At 48.3% G+C, this 12,660-nt stretch overlaps 1 protein-coding gene across 1 annotated transcript in view; it reads right to left on the bottom strand.

The window, feature by feature from the left end:
- Positions 1 to 8,856: 8,856 nt before the first annotated feature.
- Positions 8,857 to 12,660, bottom strand: part of TTLL8 (tubulin tyrosine ligase like 8) — a 45,961-nt gene continuing 42,157 nt past the window's right edge. Inside the window, 4 exon segments of the mRNA XM_084803203.1 lie at positions 8,857 to 10,419; positions 10,421 to 10,506; positions 10,509 to 10,938; positions 11,699 to 12,134. Coding sequence (XP_084659329.1) covers positions 10,336 to 10,419; positions 10,421 to 10,506; positions 10,509 to 10,938; positions 11,699 to 12,134 — 1,036 coding nt within the window. The 3' untranslated portion in view covers positions 8,857 to 10,335.

The following is a 12,660-nucleotide window of genomic DNA, read 5'->3' as shown; positions in this document are numbered from 1 at the left end:
TTCAGAATTCCCTGGGCACGTGCCCTGCCACAGACCACTGGGGCAGTGAGAGGTCAGAACTCAGAACTGTGAAACAGAACAGGGGCTCCTGGGCCCAGAGCTGAGAGGCCTGGCTATGCTGCGTCTTCCCCGTGAGGGTGCAGGAAGGACTTCCTCCTCACTGGAAGTCTCTTTCCCGGGTGTCAGTTTCACATTTAGGGTGGCTACTTCCAGAGAGGGGACTCTAGGACCAGAATACTATCCCTTAGTTTGTTTCCTTGTCATCTCGCTCAGTAGGAGAAACCACATATTGGTTAGGCTCCAAGGCTATAAGGCTGAGTCCCCCAAGGCCTCATCTATAGACAGGCAGCTACAGTTCCTACACTTTGGGGTCACTTCTGATGATGACCAGTAGGAGGTGCTGCCAACAGGAATGCACAGTCAAGATGGTGCAGGGCTGGCTCTAGAGCTTTTTGGACAGTCACCTTTTGAGAGAAACTTATGCCAGCTCCCTGCCTGTGCCAGAGCACAGCTTCAAAAGTTGCTTTGTCTGGGACCTGGTGGATTAGTTGAGTGTCCCACCTCAGGGCTGGCCATTGGCAGTGACTGTGCTGTGGTCCCAGTAGCTCCAGCGATTGATTATGCACATGCTCACATGACCGTTGCTACATCTTTACGAACCCAAAGAAGACCGCTATGTGGAGGGGCTATGAATGATGGAAATGGATCTTGGCTACTCATGTCCATCTGGGTAACTTAGGCAGAAGCTCACTGTGAGACAGGTTCTATGCTGGGTCCAGTTGGCACTAACCGGCCTTTCAGAAGGCCTGCCAACTCAGGGGCCACCACACTGTCACTGGCCCAGGCACTACCTCCCAGCACAGCCCTGGCACTCAGTAGAGGCCTCTGCTGAAAAAGACACTGCGGCCCATGGATGCAAGTCTCCCGCTGCATTCCTTGCACAGAAGGAGGCCACAATGCTCTGATGTTATCCCAACCTCTGTGGTACTTCTGACAACTTGGAGATAGGCACCTCTCAGGGTGCTTGGAACGTGCTCCACTGTGGGCACTCTCTGCTCAGGAGACACCCTGGCAGTGGCATTGCAGCTTCAGTATAGACCTCCGAGCTGAACCTGACCCGAGTCGCATCCAGCTTTGCTCACAGCAAGCACTGGTACCATGGATGATGGCAGCTATTTCAAGCTTTTGTGGGGAGGTGTGGGGAGCACATGTGGACTCGGTGACACATTCTGTTTTGTTTTGTTTCCAAACCTTTAAATAACACATTCTTCGGTCACACCCCACATGAAAACATCCCTCAGGTATACTTTGCTTGTCTGAATTGGTCAGAAGTTGAGGTGTTTAAAGGCTCAAGGCTCCCAGCCACCCATGGGATTCCTGACGTTGTTTGGTGCTGGAACGGTTTCCTCAGGGGCTGGTGCCACCTCACTCTGCTTTTCCAGATGAGCTCCTAAGGTATACACGAACTACCAGAGCCACCCTGGCACTCTGACTGACTGACTGACATGCTCCTGGAGTGTGAAGACGGGGCTCCTGCCCCAAACATCCGGCTCCATCAGCCTTCAGTCATCCCAGTCAGTGGAAGCTGTGAGTGGGTGACAGAAGAGGAGGCTGACGTTGTAGCTGTGACTGTGAGACCTCCAGAGCCTGAGAGATGTGGAGGGAGTGGGTATACAGAGCCAGCCTGGAGAAACGGTAGAGCCCAGAGAGTAACAGCATGGCTCCAGGCTCACTGGTTCTAGGAGAAAGACTCAGACAAGAGTAGCCGGGCCCAGCTGGAGAGATGGCTCAGAGGTTAAGAGCACTGACAGCTCTTCCAAAGGTCCTGAGTTCAATTCCCAGCAACCACATGGTGGCTCACAACCATCTACAATGAGATCTAGTGCCCTCTTCTGGTATGCAGGCAAAATACTGTATACATAATAAATAAATCTTAAAAAAAAAAAAGTAGCTGGGTAAAGCTTGCATCTGGAAGCCAGTTCAGCCTTACCTAAGAAGACCAAAAGAGGTACAGCAGGCATGTGAGAAATGGCTGTTGGAAGCCATTGTCTCGGAGTGGGCCTTTGTGTAGCATTGTAACCAAAGAAACCTGGCTGATAAAATATGGAGGCATCATCCTGTACACACAGCTACTGGCTTTATTGCACCTTGGAACACTGACATACACATGGCAAGCATTGCAGCCCATATCTCCGGATTAGTCTATCTATATAGAAAAAGTAATGGATGTTTACTTTCATATTGCACTTTATGCTCAGACCCTCGAAGATAGATGGAATACAGATTTAAGTGTGAAAAGTGGAATATATCTTTTAAAGAAGAAAACAGAAGGATTTCACAACTTTGAATAATATGAACATTTTTCAAAGTGAAAATTTCTAATCATAAGAAAAGTAGATCCAGCCAGGCGTGGTGGCACCTTTAATCCCAGCACGTGGGAGGCAGAGTCAGGCAAATCACCATGAGTTCAAGGCCAGCCTGGTCTACAAAGTGAGTCCAGGACAGTCAAAGCTACACAGAGAAACCCTGTCTCAAAAAAAACAAAACAAAAAAACAAAAAACAAAAAACAAAAAAACACCACCACCACCATCAATAACAAGAACAAAACAAAGTAGATCCACAAGGAGACCAATGGAGCCAACAAATCTGGGAGGAGGAGGTGGGTACCGCAGAGTCTGATGCACCAACCAAGGACCATGCATGGTGAGGACCTAGACCCTCTGCTCAGATGTAGTAGATGGGCAGCACAGTCTCCTTGTGGGTCCCACACTTTGGGGAGTAAGGACTGCTTCTGACATAGACTCTGGTGCCCCCAACGTTGATCAACTTCCCCCTGGTGGGGTAGCCTTGCCAGGCCACAGAGGAAGAGGATACAGGCAGTCCAGATGAGACTTGATAGGCTGTGGTCAGATGTTAGGGAGGAGGGCTCCCCTTTCTGAGGACTGGGGGAGGGAGGGAGGGAGAGGGTGGGATCAAGAAGCGATGGTGAGGGGGCTACAATCAGGAAGTAAAGTGAACAAATTAAAAATTAAAAAAAAGAAAAGTAGACAGTGAAATGTATTGAAACGAGTAATTTCTTTCTTTTTTTTTTTTTAAAGATATTTATTTATTGTATATGAGTGTTTTATCTGCAGAAGAGGGTATCAGATCACATCATAGGTGGTGGTGAACCACCATGTGGTTGCTGGGAATTGAACTCAGGACCTCTGGAAGAGCAGGCAGTGCTCTTAACCACTGAGCCATCTCTCCAGCCCCAGAAACGAGTAATTTCTGTGCATTGAAACATTCAGACAGGCCAGATGGCTCCATTGGTAAGGTGCGCGGACCTGAATTCGGATTCCAAGAATAGCATCTTCATCCCTCAGTCCCCAAGCTGGGTTAAAAAGCTAGGCATGGAGATACGTGCCTACAGCCTTAAAGTGGGGTAGGAAGACATAGAAAGCTCCTGACCATCCAGTCTAGCCAATCAGTGGGTGCTGTGTTCAGTGAGATACCTGGTCTCAAAAATAAGATAGGCATAGAGGAAGACATCCAAGGTCAACCTCTAGCCTTTAAATCCATACAAGCTTATACACACCCACATACTCATGTACATAGAGAACACATACATATACACTACACATAAAAGAAAAGTGTGTGTGTGTGTGTGTGTGTGTGTGTGTGTGTGTCGGGGGGGACCCAGAACATTAAAACAGCAAAAGGCAAATCATAAGAGATGGACCTACTGAACAACTTGTGTCCAGCATATATAAAGAGCTCCTATAAATCAACAAGAAGAAGTTAGCAGAAAATGTGTCCAGACAGAAATAGCGGTTTACAGGCAGGTGTGGTAGTCAACTCCTTTAATCCAAGCACTGGGGAGACAGATGAATGCAGATCTCAGGGAAGTCAAGGCAAGCTGGTCTATGTAGCAACTTCCAAATTGGCCAGAACGACAAAGTGAGACCCTCTCTCAAAAAAGCAAACAAGCAAGCAAACTAGAAAGATGGCTCAGAGATTAAGAGCACTGGCTATTCTTCCAGACTTCAATTCCCAGAAGCCCCATGGTTCACAACTGTCTGTAACTCCAGTCCCAGAGGATAGGACACCCCTCTCCAGCCCTCTCAGGCACGGGACATGCATGTGTGTACAGACATTCATGCAGGCAAAATATTCATACACATAAAAGTAAAACGAACACATTTTCAAAAATTAAAAAAAAAAAAGGAACACTTTACAAAAGTGTGTTCCATTGGGTTATGGACTACTCAGCTTCATTAGCATCAGAGAAATGCAAAGTGAAGCCACAATGTGACTCTGCCAGCACTTTAAATAGAGCAGCTAAAATAGAGAAAGGACCTCCCTTGTGAAGCACATGTAACCAAGCGGGACACATGACACCACGACGAGGTGTAACTGGCGGTGGGCGCGACCCGCTAATGCTGTTCCTCTCGCTAGGGCGCGACCCGCTAACGCTGTTTCTCTCACTGGGGAAGAACCACAGCGGTTCTATTTACAACCACCTGAACTTGAAACAACTAACAGTGATAGGAATAAATAAATAGCCAAGAACAAAGCTTTGTTCCTGGACTATCGATAATTGCTTTAACACACACAGAGATTAAATGATGTCATTCATCCCTTTAATAGGAGAAAGGCTTATGATAACTGTGGATACAAAAGCTGTTTAAAAAATACAGTCCAAGGCTGGGTGGTAGCAGCGGCGGTGGCGCACACCTTTAATCCCAGCACTTGGGAGGCAGAGACTGGTGGATCCCTGTGAGTTCAAGGCCAGCCTGATCTACAAAGTGAGTCCAGGACAGCCAAGGCTACACAGACTCTGAAAAACCAAAACCAAAACAAGCAAGCAAGCAAACAAACAAACAAAAATACAGTCTGAGTTGGGGGGAGGGGGCGGGTGCACGCCTTTAATCCCGGCACTTGGGAGGCAGAGGCAGGTGGATCACTGTGGGTTTGAGGCCAGCCTGGTCTACAAAGTAAGTCTAGGACAGTCAAGGCTCCACAGAGAAACCTTGTCTCAAAAAACAAACAAACAAACAAAAAAACCCCAAAACAACAACAACAACAACAAAAACAAAAAAAGGAAAGAAAGAAACAAACAAAGAAACAAAGAAAGAAGAGAAATGCGTGCAAAGCATCTCTGAAGGGACATTTTGCAGAAGAGCAAGATATGCGCAGCACCATCCATCAGCAAAAGTCATTCACAACTGCACATTGTCTTAAATCTACCCAATGAGCAATAGATAGCTGGTGATTTGGTGAGTTCATACACTTTTCTATATATATATTTTCCTTTGCTTCTTTCTTTTTCTTTTCTTTCTTTCCTTCCTTCTTCTTCTTCTTCTTCTTCTTCTTCTTCTTCTTCTTCTTCTTCTTCTTCTTCTTCTTCTTCTTTTTTTAGAGACAGGGTCTATGTAGCTCTAACTGTCCTGGAACTTGCTATGTAGACCAGGCTGGTCTTGAAGTCACAGAGATCCTCCTGCCTCTGCTGCTGGGATCAAAGGCGTGAACCACCACCTTTCTATGCATTCTCAGTGAGAAGTGTACATTATTTTAAGCAGTGTACAAAACAGCTGTTTTTGTTTGTTGGTTGGTTGGGTTTGTTTTGTAATCTCCGCAAACTAGCGTTTCTAGTGTTGACAAAAACTTGCCGCTAAGCCTGAAACCCGACTTGGGTTCCCTGGAAACACCTAGTGGAGAGAGAGATGATTTCTGCAAGTTGCTCTTTGACTTCCACGCTTTCATGGCATGGCATGCGTGCCCCCTCCCAAATAAAAATGTAATACAAAAAATCAAAAGAATGTTGACTCAGTCCTAGGCTACTCAGATACGAGGAATACTCTGCAGCTTCTTATTACGTTATAAAAACAACCTGAGGGCTGGGGGCTCAGTGTAGAGTGCTTGCTGTGGGTTCACAGTTAGCTTCAGTTATCAGGTTAACACACCTGGAGCGAGGCGACCGGGAGCTGACGCTGAGACTGGCCTGCGGGCATGTGTGCAGGGGATACATTTTCCTCATTGCTAATTCATGTAGCAGGGCCCCGCCCACTGTGGGTGGTGCCATCTCTGGGCAGGTGGGTCTGGGCTGTAGAAGAAAACTAGCTGAGCGAGCCAAGAAGGGCAAGCCAGTAAGCAGGACTCCATGGCCTCAGCGTCAGTTCCTGCCACTAGGCTCCTGCCTTGAGTTCCCACCTCCCTTGATAGTGGACTAGGCACCTGTGAGCCAAATAAACCCTTTTCCCTCCCCAGGTTGCTTTTGGTCAATGTGTTATCACAGTGACAGAGAGGCAAGCCAGGACACCTAGACTGGGTGAAGTTCCGCCCCACCTCTGACTTTAAAAAAGGAGCGCAGCCTGACAGTGGTGGTGCACACCTTTATGGCCAGCACTCAGGAGGCAGAGGCAGGAGGATCGCTGTGAGTTCGAGGCCAGCCTGGTCTACAAAGTGAGTCCAGGACAGCCAAGGCTACACAGAGAAACCCTGTCTTGGGGGGGAGGGAAGAATAATAATTATGCTGGGCGTGGTGGCGCACGCCTTTAACCCTAGCACTCTGGAGGCAGAAGCAGGCGGATCTCTGTGAGTTTGAGGCCAGCCTGATATACAAAGAGAGTTCCAGGATACCAGAGCTATTACACAGAGAAACTCAGTCTCAAAAAGCCAAAAAACAACAACAAAAAACCAAAAAACAAACAAACAAAAAAAGGATTATGATTAAAATAAATGATAATAATTTCAAGGAAAAAGAAAATTTGTCAGATGACTTAAATATTTGAAAAATTATTTTGTTTAGGCTGTGCCCTACTCAAAGTTACTCCACTGACTTTTCAGGTTGTGTCTTACTTACTCTGAGAGACTACATTTCACAAGTGGCTTTTGACTCCATTTTGAGGGTGGAGGACCACTTTCAGCTGGAGTGCACTGTGGAGGCAGAAGCAGGCGGATCTCTGTGAGTTTGAGGCCAGCCTGATATACAAAGAGAGTTCCAGGACAGCCAGAGCTATTACACAGAGAAACTGTCCCCCAAAACCAAAAACAACAACAACAACAAACAAAAAAACAAAAAAAGGATTGTGAACCGCAGCATGTGTCCAGTACCACCTGCACAGCACAGCCTGATAAAACTGGCTGGGGCTTGGGCTGAGCTCTGTCCCCACCACTGTCTGCTCATCTTCCGGTTTTCCTGTTTGGATCTAGTTTTGCCCTTTCACCTTCACAGCTGGACTCAGTTCTGCACCTCCACTCTCACCCTGTATCCGGCCTCCAGCTGCTCCCCAAGCTTTGTTTGGTTCCTTATGGCACCAGCACAAACTCTCCTTGCCTCTCTTACGCCCCTTGCTTTCAGGCTTCAGAAGACCGTGTCTCTGAACTCTTTCCAGATATTCTGTGACATACAGGTGCGCACGCGCACACACGCGTGGTGGGGGTGGGGGCGGGGGAGGAGGGGGAGGGAGGGAGGGAGGGAGGGAGAGAGAGAGAGAGAGAGAGAGAGAGAGAGAGAGAGAGAGAGAGAGAGAGAGAGAGAGAGAGAGATTTACTGTGTGCTGTGTAATGTGTGATCCAATTAAGGTTGGAAAAAGGGAACAAGGGTTTGTCTTAGCCAGGGCTATCAAAGAAAGCAGAAGTATCTGCCAGATTGCAGTCAGTGAAGCAGCCACAGAAAAAGTGGTTGTTTGCTATTCAACAAGTTCTGACAACTGTGTTGGTCTATGTTTCTGACATAGCATGCTTGTGACAAAAATCCAATAAATCTTTAAATAAATTAATAAAATTGACAAGATTTATTCAGAGGACAATTTTAAAAGTCTACAGTATTTCTACAAAATGGGTACAATTTGCAGATACAATAAAATCCTATCAAAAGATAATACTTCAAAGAAAATATACAGAGGGAAAAAAATCTGCCAAAAAAGAGCGAAGAAAGGTGTCTTAGTGGGTAAAACCACTTGCCACTAAGTCTGATGACTTGAGTTTGGTTTCAAGGACACACATGATGGAAGTGACAGTGACTCCTATAAGTTGTCCTCTGACCTTAATACACACACACACACACACACACACACACACACACAAACACACCCCATAAATAAATGCCATTTTAAAAGCTTAAGGGCTGGAGAAATGGCTCAGCAGTTCAGAGCACTTGCTCTTGCAGAGGACCCAGGTTCAGTTCCCAGGACCCATGTGGTGGTCCAAGCACTTCTCTGACCTTCATAGGCACCAGGCACACGCATGCTGCAATTCATACAACAAGCAAAACACTCAGATACATAAACCAAATATATAAAATGCTCATCCTTTTATATATTTTTAAAAGTATAGGCATTGAAAGAAAGGCACTACAGGATAAGTAAATGAGTAGATACACCACACTCATGGAGTGCAAGGCTCAGTGTGGCAAAGAAGCCAGCTTTACCCTGTATATACAAATATATATTTGTGCATACTGACATATGCAAGTTGAACTTAATGCCCTCCAAAAATTCTAATCATTTTTCCATCAGTTTTGATCAATATTAATTGCCCGATTCTGTGATGTATATGAAAGTACCAGTCATGGAAATATATGTGAAAGGACAGCTCAGCTGTTTCCAAGGAAACAAGATGGAGCTAGTTGCATATAGCATAAAGACACTGTGGCTCTGACCTAAGACAAATACATGGGCATAGACTATGTGGGAGAGGTGACCACGTGAGTGGGGACAATTTCCCAGAGGCTTCTGCTGGGAAGCCATTTGACTCTGCCTCATGGTAATGACAATTCAGTTCTAGCAGATGCAGTTGCTACCCAACACCTCCAGGCTAACATTATGACCTTGAGTCCTTCCTTCATCAATAAACAAACAAAAATCACCAAATTTAGAGATGTTGGTTAAACTGATTGTATTAAAGTTAAGATGATTTTACATAAAAGGCAAAAACACCACAAAGGAGTGAAAAGACATGTTAATAAGGTAGGAAACAGTATTTGCAACCGAAAAGCGATGGAAAAGGGACCTCTGTAACAGAAATCTGTGACAAGTAAGAGAAAGTGGTACCCAGGATCCTTTGGACAGTTAGCCAAAGACGCAAGGCAGAAGTTTCCAGAGGAAACCAAAGTGGTTGCTAAATATATGACAATTGGCTAATTTTCATTTCATTATCAAGTGGAAACATGCAAGAAGCCCACTCACGTGTACAAGAGGCAAGAGCAGCAGTGACAGGAGCAACAGCTGCCTGTGGGGTGCTGCCCAGAGTGTGAGTCAGCAAAGCTACACCTGCAATGGGATGAGATGGGGCAAAGCATTCTCCCCACAAATTTATGCCCACCTGGAACCTTTTTTTTTTTTTTTGAAACAGAGGCTTTGCTGATGCAATTACGAAATGAGGTCATACTAAAGTGTGGGTGAGCGCCTGAGGGAACTCGAGCTGACCCACACAAGCACATGCCTGTGTGAAGACTGACACAGGAGTGATGTGGTCATCAGGCGCCAGAGGTCACTGGTGGACACCAGGAACTGTAGGAGGGGAGACCCTCGCTAGAGTCCTTGGAAGTATGGTCTTGCTGACCTGGCTGTCAGAGATAAATTTCCCTCCTTAACTCCCAGTGTGTGGTTCACTGTTACAAACACTTTTACAACTTGTTAGCTAGAGCTGCTGTTTCTGTTGGCATTTCTCCCCAGGAAGAGGTCTGTAGGTGTGTAGCCCCGGGGTTCCTAGAGACACATTTACAGACTCACCTACACGGATAGCTAGGCATAGACAGAAGAGTTGACCCAGATGCTCCTCCCACCTGGAGCTTCTACAGACAACACACACCTGTGCCCAGCAAATGCCAAGCACCTGCCACTCATCGCCTTGCCATCCTTGGCATTAGGGTACGGTTGCGAAGGTGGCAGTGAGAGAGATCCTGCTGCAGATCATCCTATCCGGGGGCACAGACAGCAAGCAGGCAAGGGGAGCTATGGGCAGGACCAGGTAGCTGAGAGGTGATAAGAGAGAGCAGACAGACTAACTAGAGGGATTCGTCATGGGGGAAAAGCACACGTTAACAGAGAAAGTGGGGGCCCAGCCCGACACTATCTGAGCCAGTGCCAGGTGACAGGTGTCATGGAAACACTGTGTGTAGACATAGCTTAGCTGTCCCACCCTGTATCACTTGATGCTGTTTGAGCCCATCCCTGATCCACCTTAGAGGAAGCAAGCCCTACTGAGGTAAACCAAATGGAACTGTTGCAACAGGACCCCACGATGCAGCTCACCTTGGCCAGCATTACACGGGAGACTCTAGTGCCTGGCCAGGTCAGCGGCAGTGTGCCCCCGCCCCCCTTGCTTGTGAGTTCAGGCTGGAGATCCTCTCAGGGGACACCCCTAATCCAGCCCTGTGCCCTGTTCTGGAGAATGCAGTTTGAAGGTCTTCTTTGAGGATTGAGATGGAGCCCGTAACTCCTCAAATACAATTAGACAGAAAGGCACAGGTTCTCCATGGTTACCTAACGCTCTGGGCGGTGGAGAAAGGAGCCTGGCTACGGTTTCATTTTCTGCAGCACCAGAGCAGGGCACCGTACACTTGTTATGTTTAGGTCCAAGTGTTTAGTGGATTGGGCTCTGGTGAAAGTGCTTTTGGGGACCTTAGTGTCTACATGTTGGTAGTTACTGAGCCGGAACCCATGGGTGGGCTTTGCTTGACCTCTGCCCTCGGCAGCCATTACTGGCGCAGACGAGGTGGCTGAAAGTACCTTTGCTTCTTCCCGTTTCCAGTCCTGCCGCTGGGTCGTTCTGGAGGGCCCGATCGCTGCATCGGGCAGGGCCCGGGGACTGCGCACTTTGAGGGGAGTGTCTGAGAGTGATTCTGAGAGGTTGAGATTGGCGATGGGTGGCATTTGCTTCTTGGCTTTCTTCACACTGATGCCTTCCACACAGAGGTCAGACCCATTAAACGGTGGCAGCTCCACGGCAGGCTGTGAGAAGAGGCAGCTGGTCAGGATTCCTCCCTAATTCAGGGACCGGGAGCCTGTGGCCAGAGTCACCTAGCTGGCCCCACACCAAGCCACCTGGCATGCCTCAAAAGCTTTGGCTGTGCTTCTTTAAGGCTCAGGTAATCAGCAGGCCCTTCTTTCAGGTAGAGAAAACCAACTTCCTCCAGGTCCTGGAGCATAACCCACAGGGCAGGCAGGAGAGCAGAGGTGATGCCTAGCTTAGTCAGATCATCCCTACGGGATAAGGGGCTCTGGAAAGAGACCATCTAGAAGGGCCCACGGGCTGTGGAACTGTGGAACCGCCCCATCTATTCAGGCAAGGGCCTCTCCCACTATGCATAAAATTGGGACAGGAAGAAATGACTGATAGGAAGACTAGATTATGAAGGTCACAGGGCTCAAGTGACAGGGCTGTCCAGACTCCATGTCTCAAGTAAACCTTTTGCTTGTTGCACACAGGACATGGAGCTTGGGACAGATCAAGCCCAGGGTTGGGCTGCTCTGCCACCCTGACACAGCGTGGATCCTCAACCAGCCGGGGGGGGGGGGGGGACGACGACGACAGCACAGAGTGTACCAGACCTAGGCTCCTCACACTCCTGCACACACATGCAGGACCCAAGAAACGGGCTTTGTGTCTCCCAATGACTGGGAATGAGGTGGCTGGCACATAGGATCCCAAGCCCACCCATCTCATAGACAGGCACCAGCAGCCGAAAGGCGGAGTAATTGCTATCCTCACCTGCCTCCACAGGAGCTCAAAGTTGCCGATGTCACAGTTGCGGTCCAGTTTTCGGTCCACCACAACCTTGATGGTATCCTCCTGCACCTGGGCACAGAGCTGGGCTGTGACAGGAGTGGAGGGGTGCATGGTGGGGCTGGAGTTGATCTCGATGAGCCAGGGCTTGAAGTCTCGACCCAGGATGAAGTCGGCCCCATAGAGCTCGAAACTGTTCTTACGGGCTTCTACGTGGTCCTGGGCCACCCTCATGGCATTGGTGACGGCTCTTTTCATAGATGGGTAGATGATGCTCCCCCATGTCCCCCCTCGGCCCCTCTTCTGTAGATACTCCTGGAAGCGGGTGCTGGTCCACATGTTATGGCCGGGCAGCAGCGGACTGCGTTCTTTGTCATTCTTGAGACGCTTCTGGATGGAGTTGTTGCATAGGTGGATGGCGCTGTGGGCAATGGTCCTTGTGAGATTGGTGTACGCCAACAACCATCACGCGGAGTCAGCACAGTCGGCCCAAGTCGCCCTGGAGTCACCCATGCCTGGTGCAGCAGGGTGGCTGCAGGAGGCCTGGGCTGGTGGGTTAGGCTTCTCTGCCAACCCTGACACAGCGTGGATCCTCAACCAGCCTGGGGGACAGCACAGAGTGTACCAGGACATCGCAGAGACCCAACCACCTGCCTGTGCCTCAGTTTCCTCAAGTGCACATGTCCTTAAGAGCATCTGAGACACCGACCCAGAGTTTCCAGTGAATTAGTTTTGTACTCCTGCCTGGCTGTCTACAGACTTGAGCCAAGTAGTGCTTGTTAATTGTAAGATGCTGTTTGGAGCTCAGGACGTTTTTGTTTGAACCTCAGGTATGGGGTGGACATGCCACACTGGGGATTTCCATCCAGTTCCAGAATGAGGCCTGCCCCATGGCCACATGTTAAAAAAAAAAAAAAGTAAACATCTAAAAGATACAGCCAACCCAT

The sequence above is a fragment of the Acomys minous genome, assembly GCF_964271855.1.
Source record: "Acomys minous genome assembly, chromosome: 12".
NCBI lineage: Eukaryota > Metazoa > Chordata > Mammalia > Rodentia > Muridae > Acomys > Acomys minous.
Note: the sequence above shows the minus strand (reverse complement) of the source record. Positions and strands in the feature narration are given on the sequence as shown.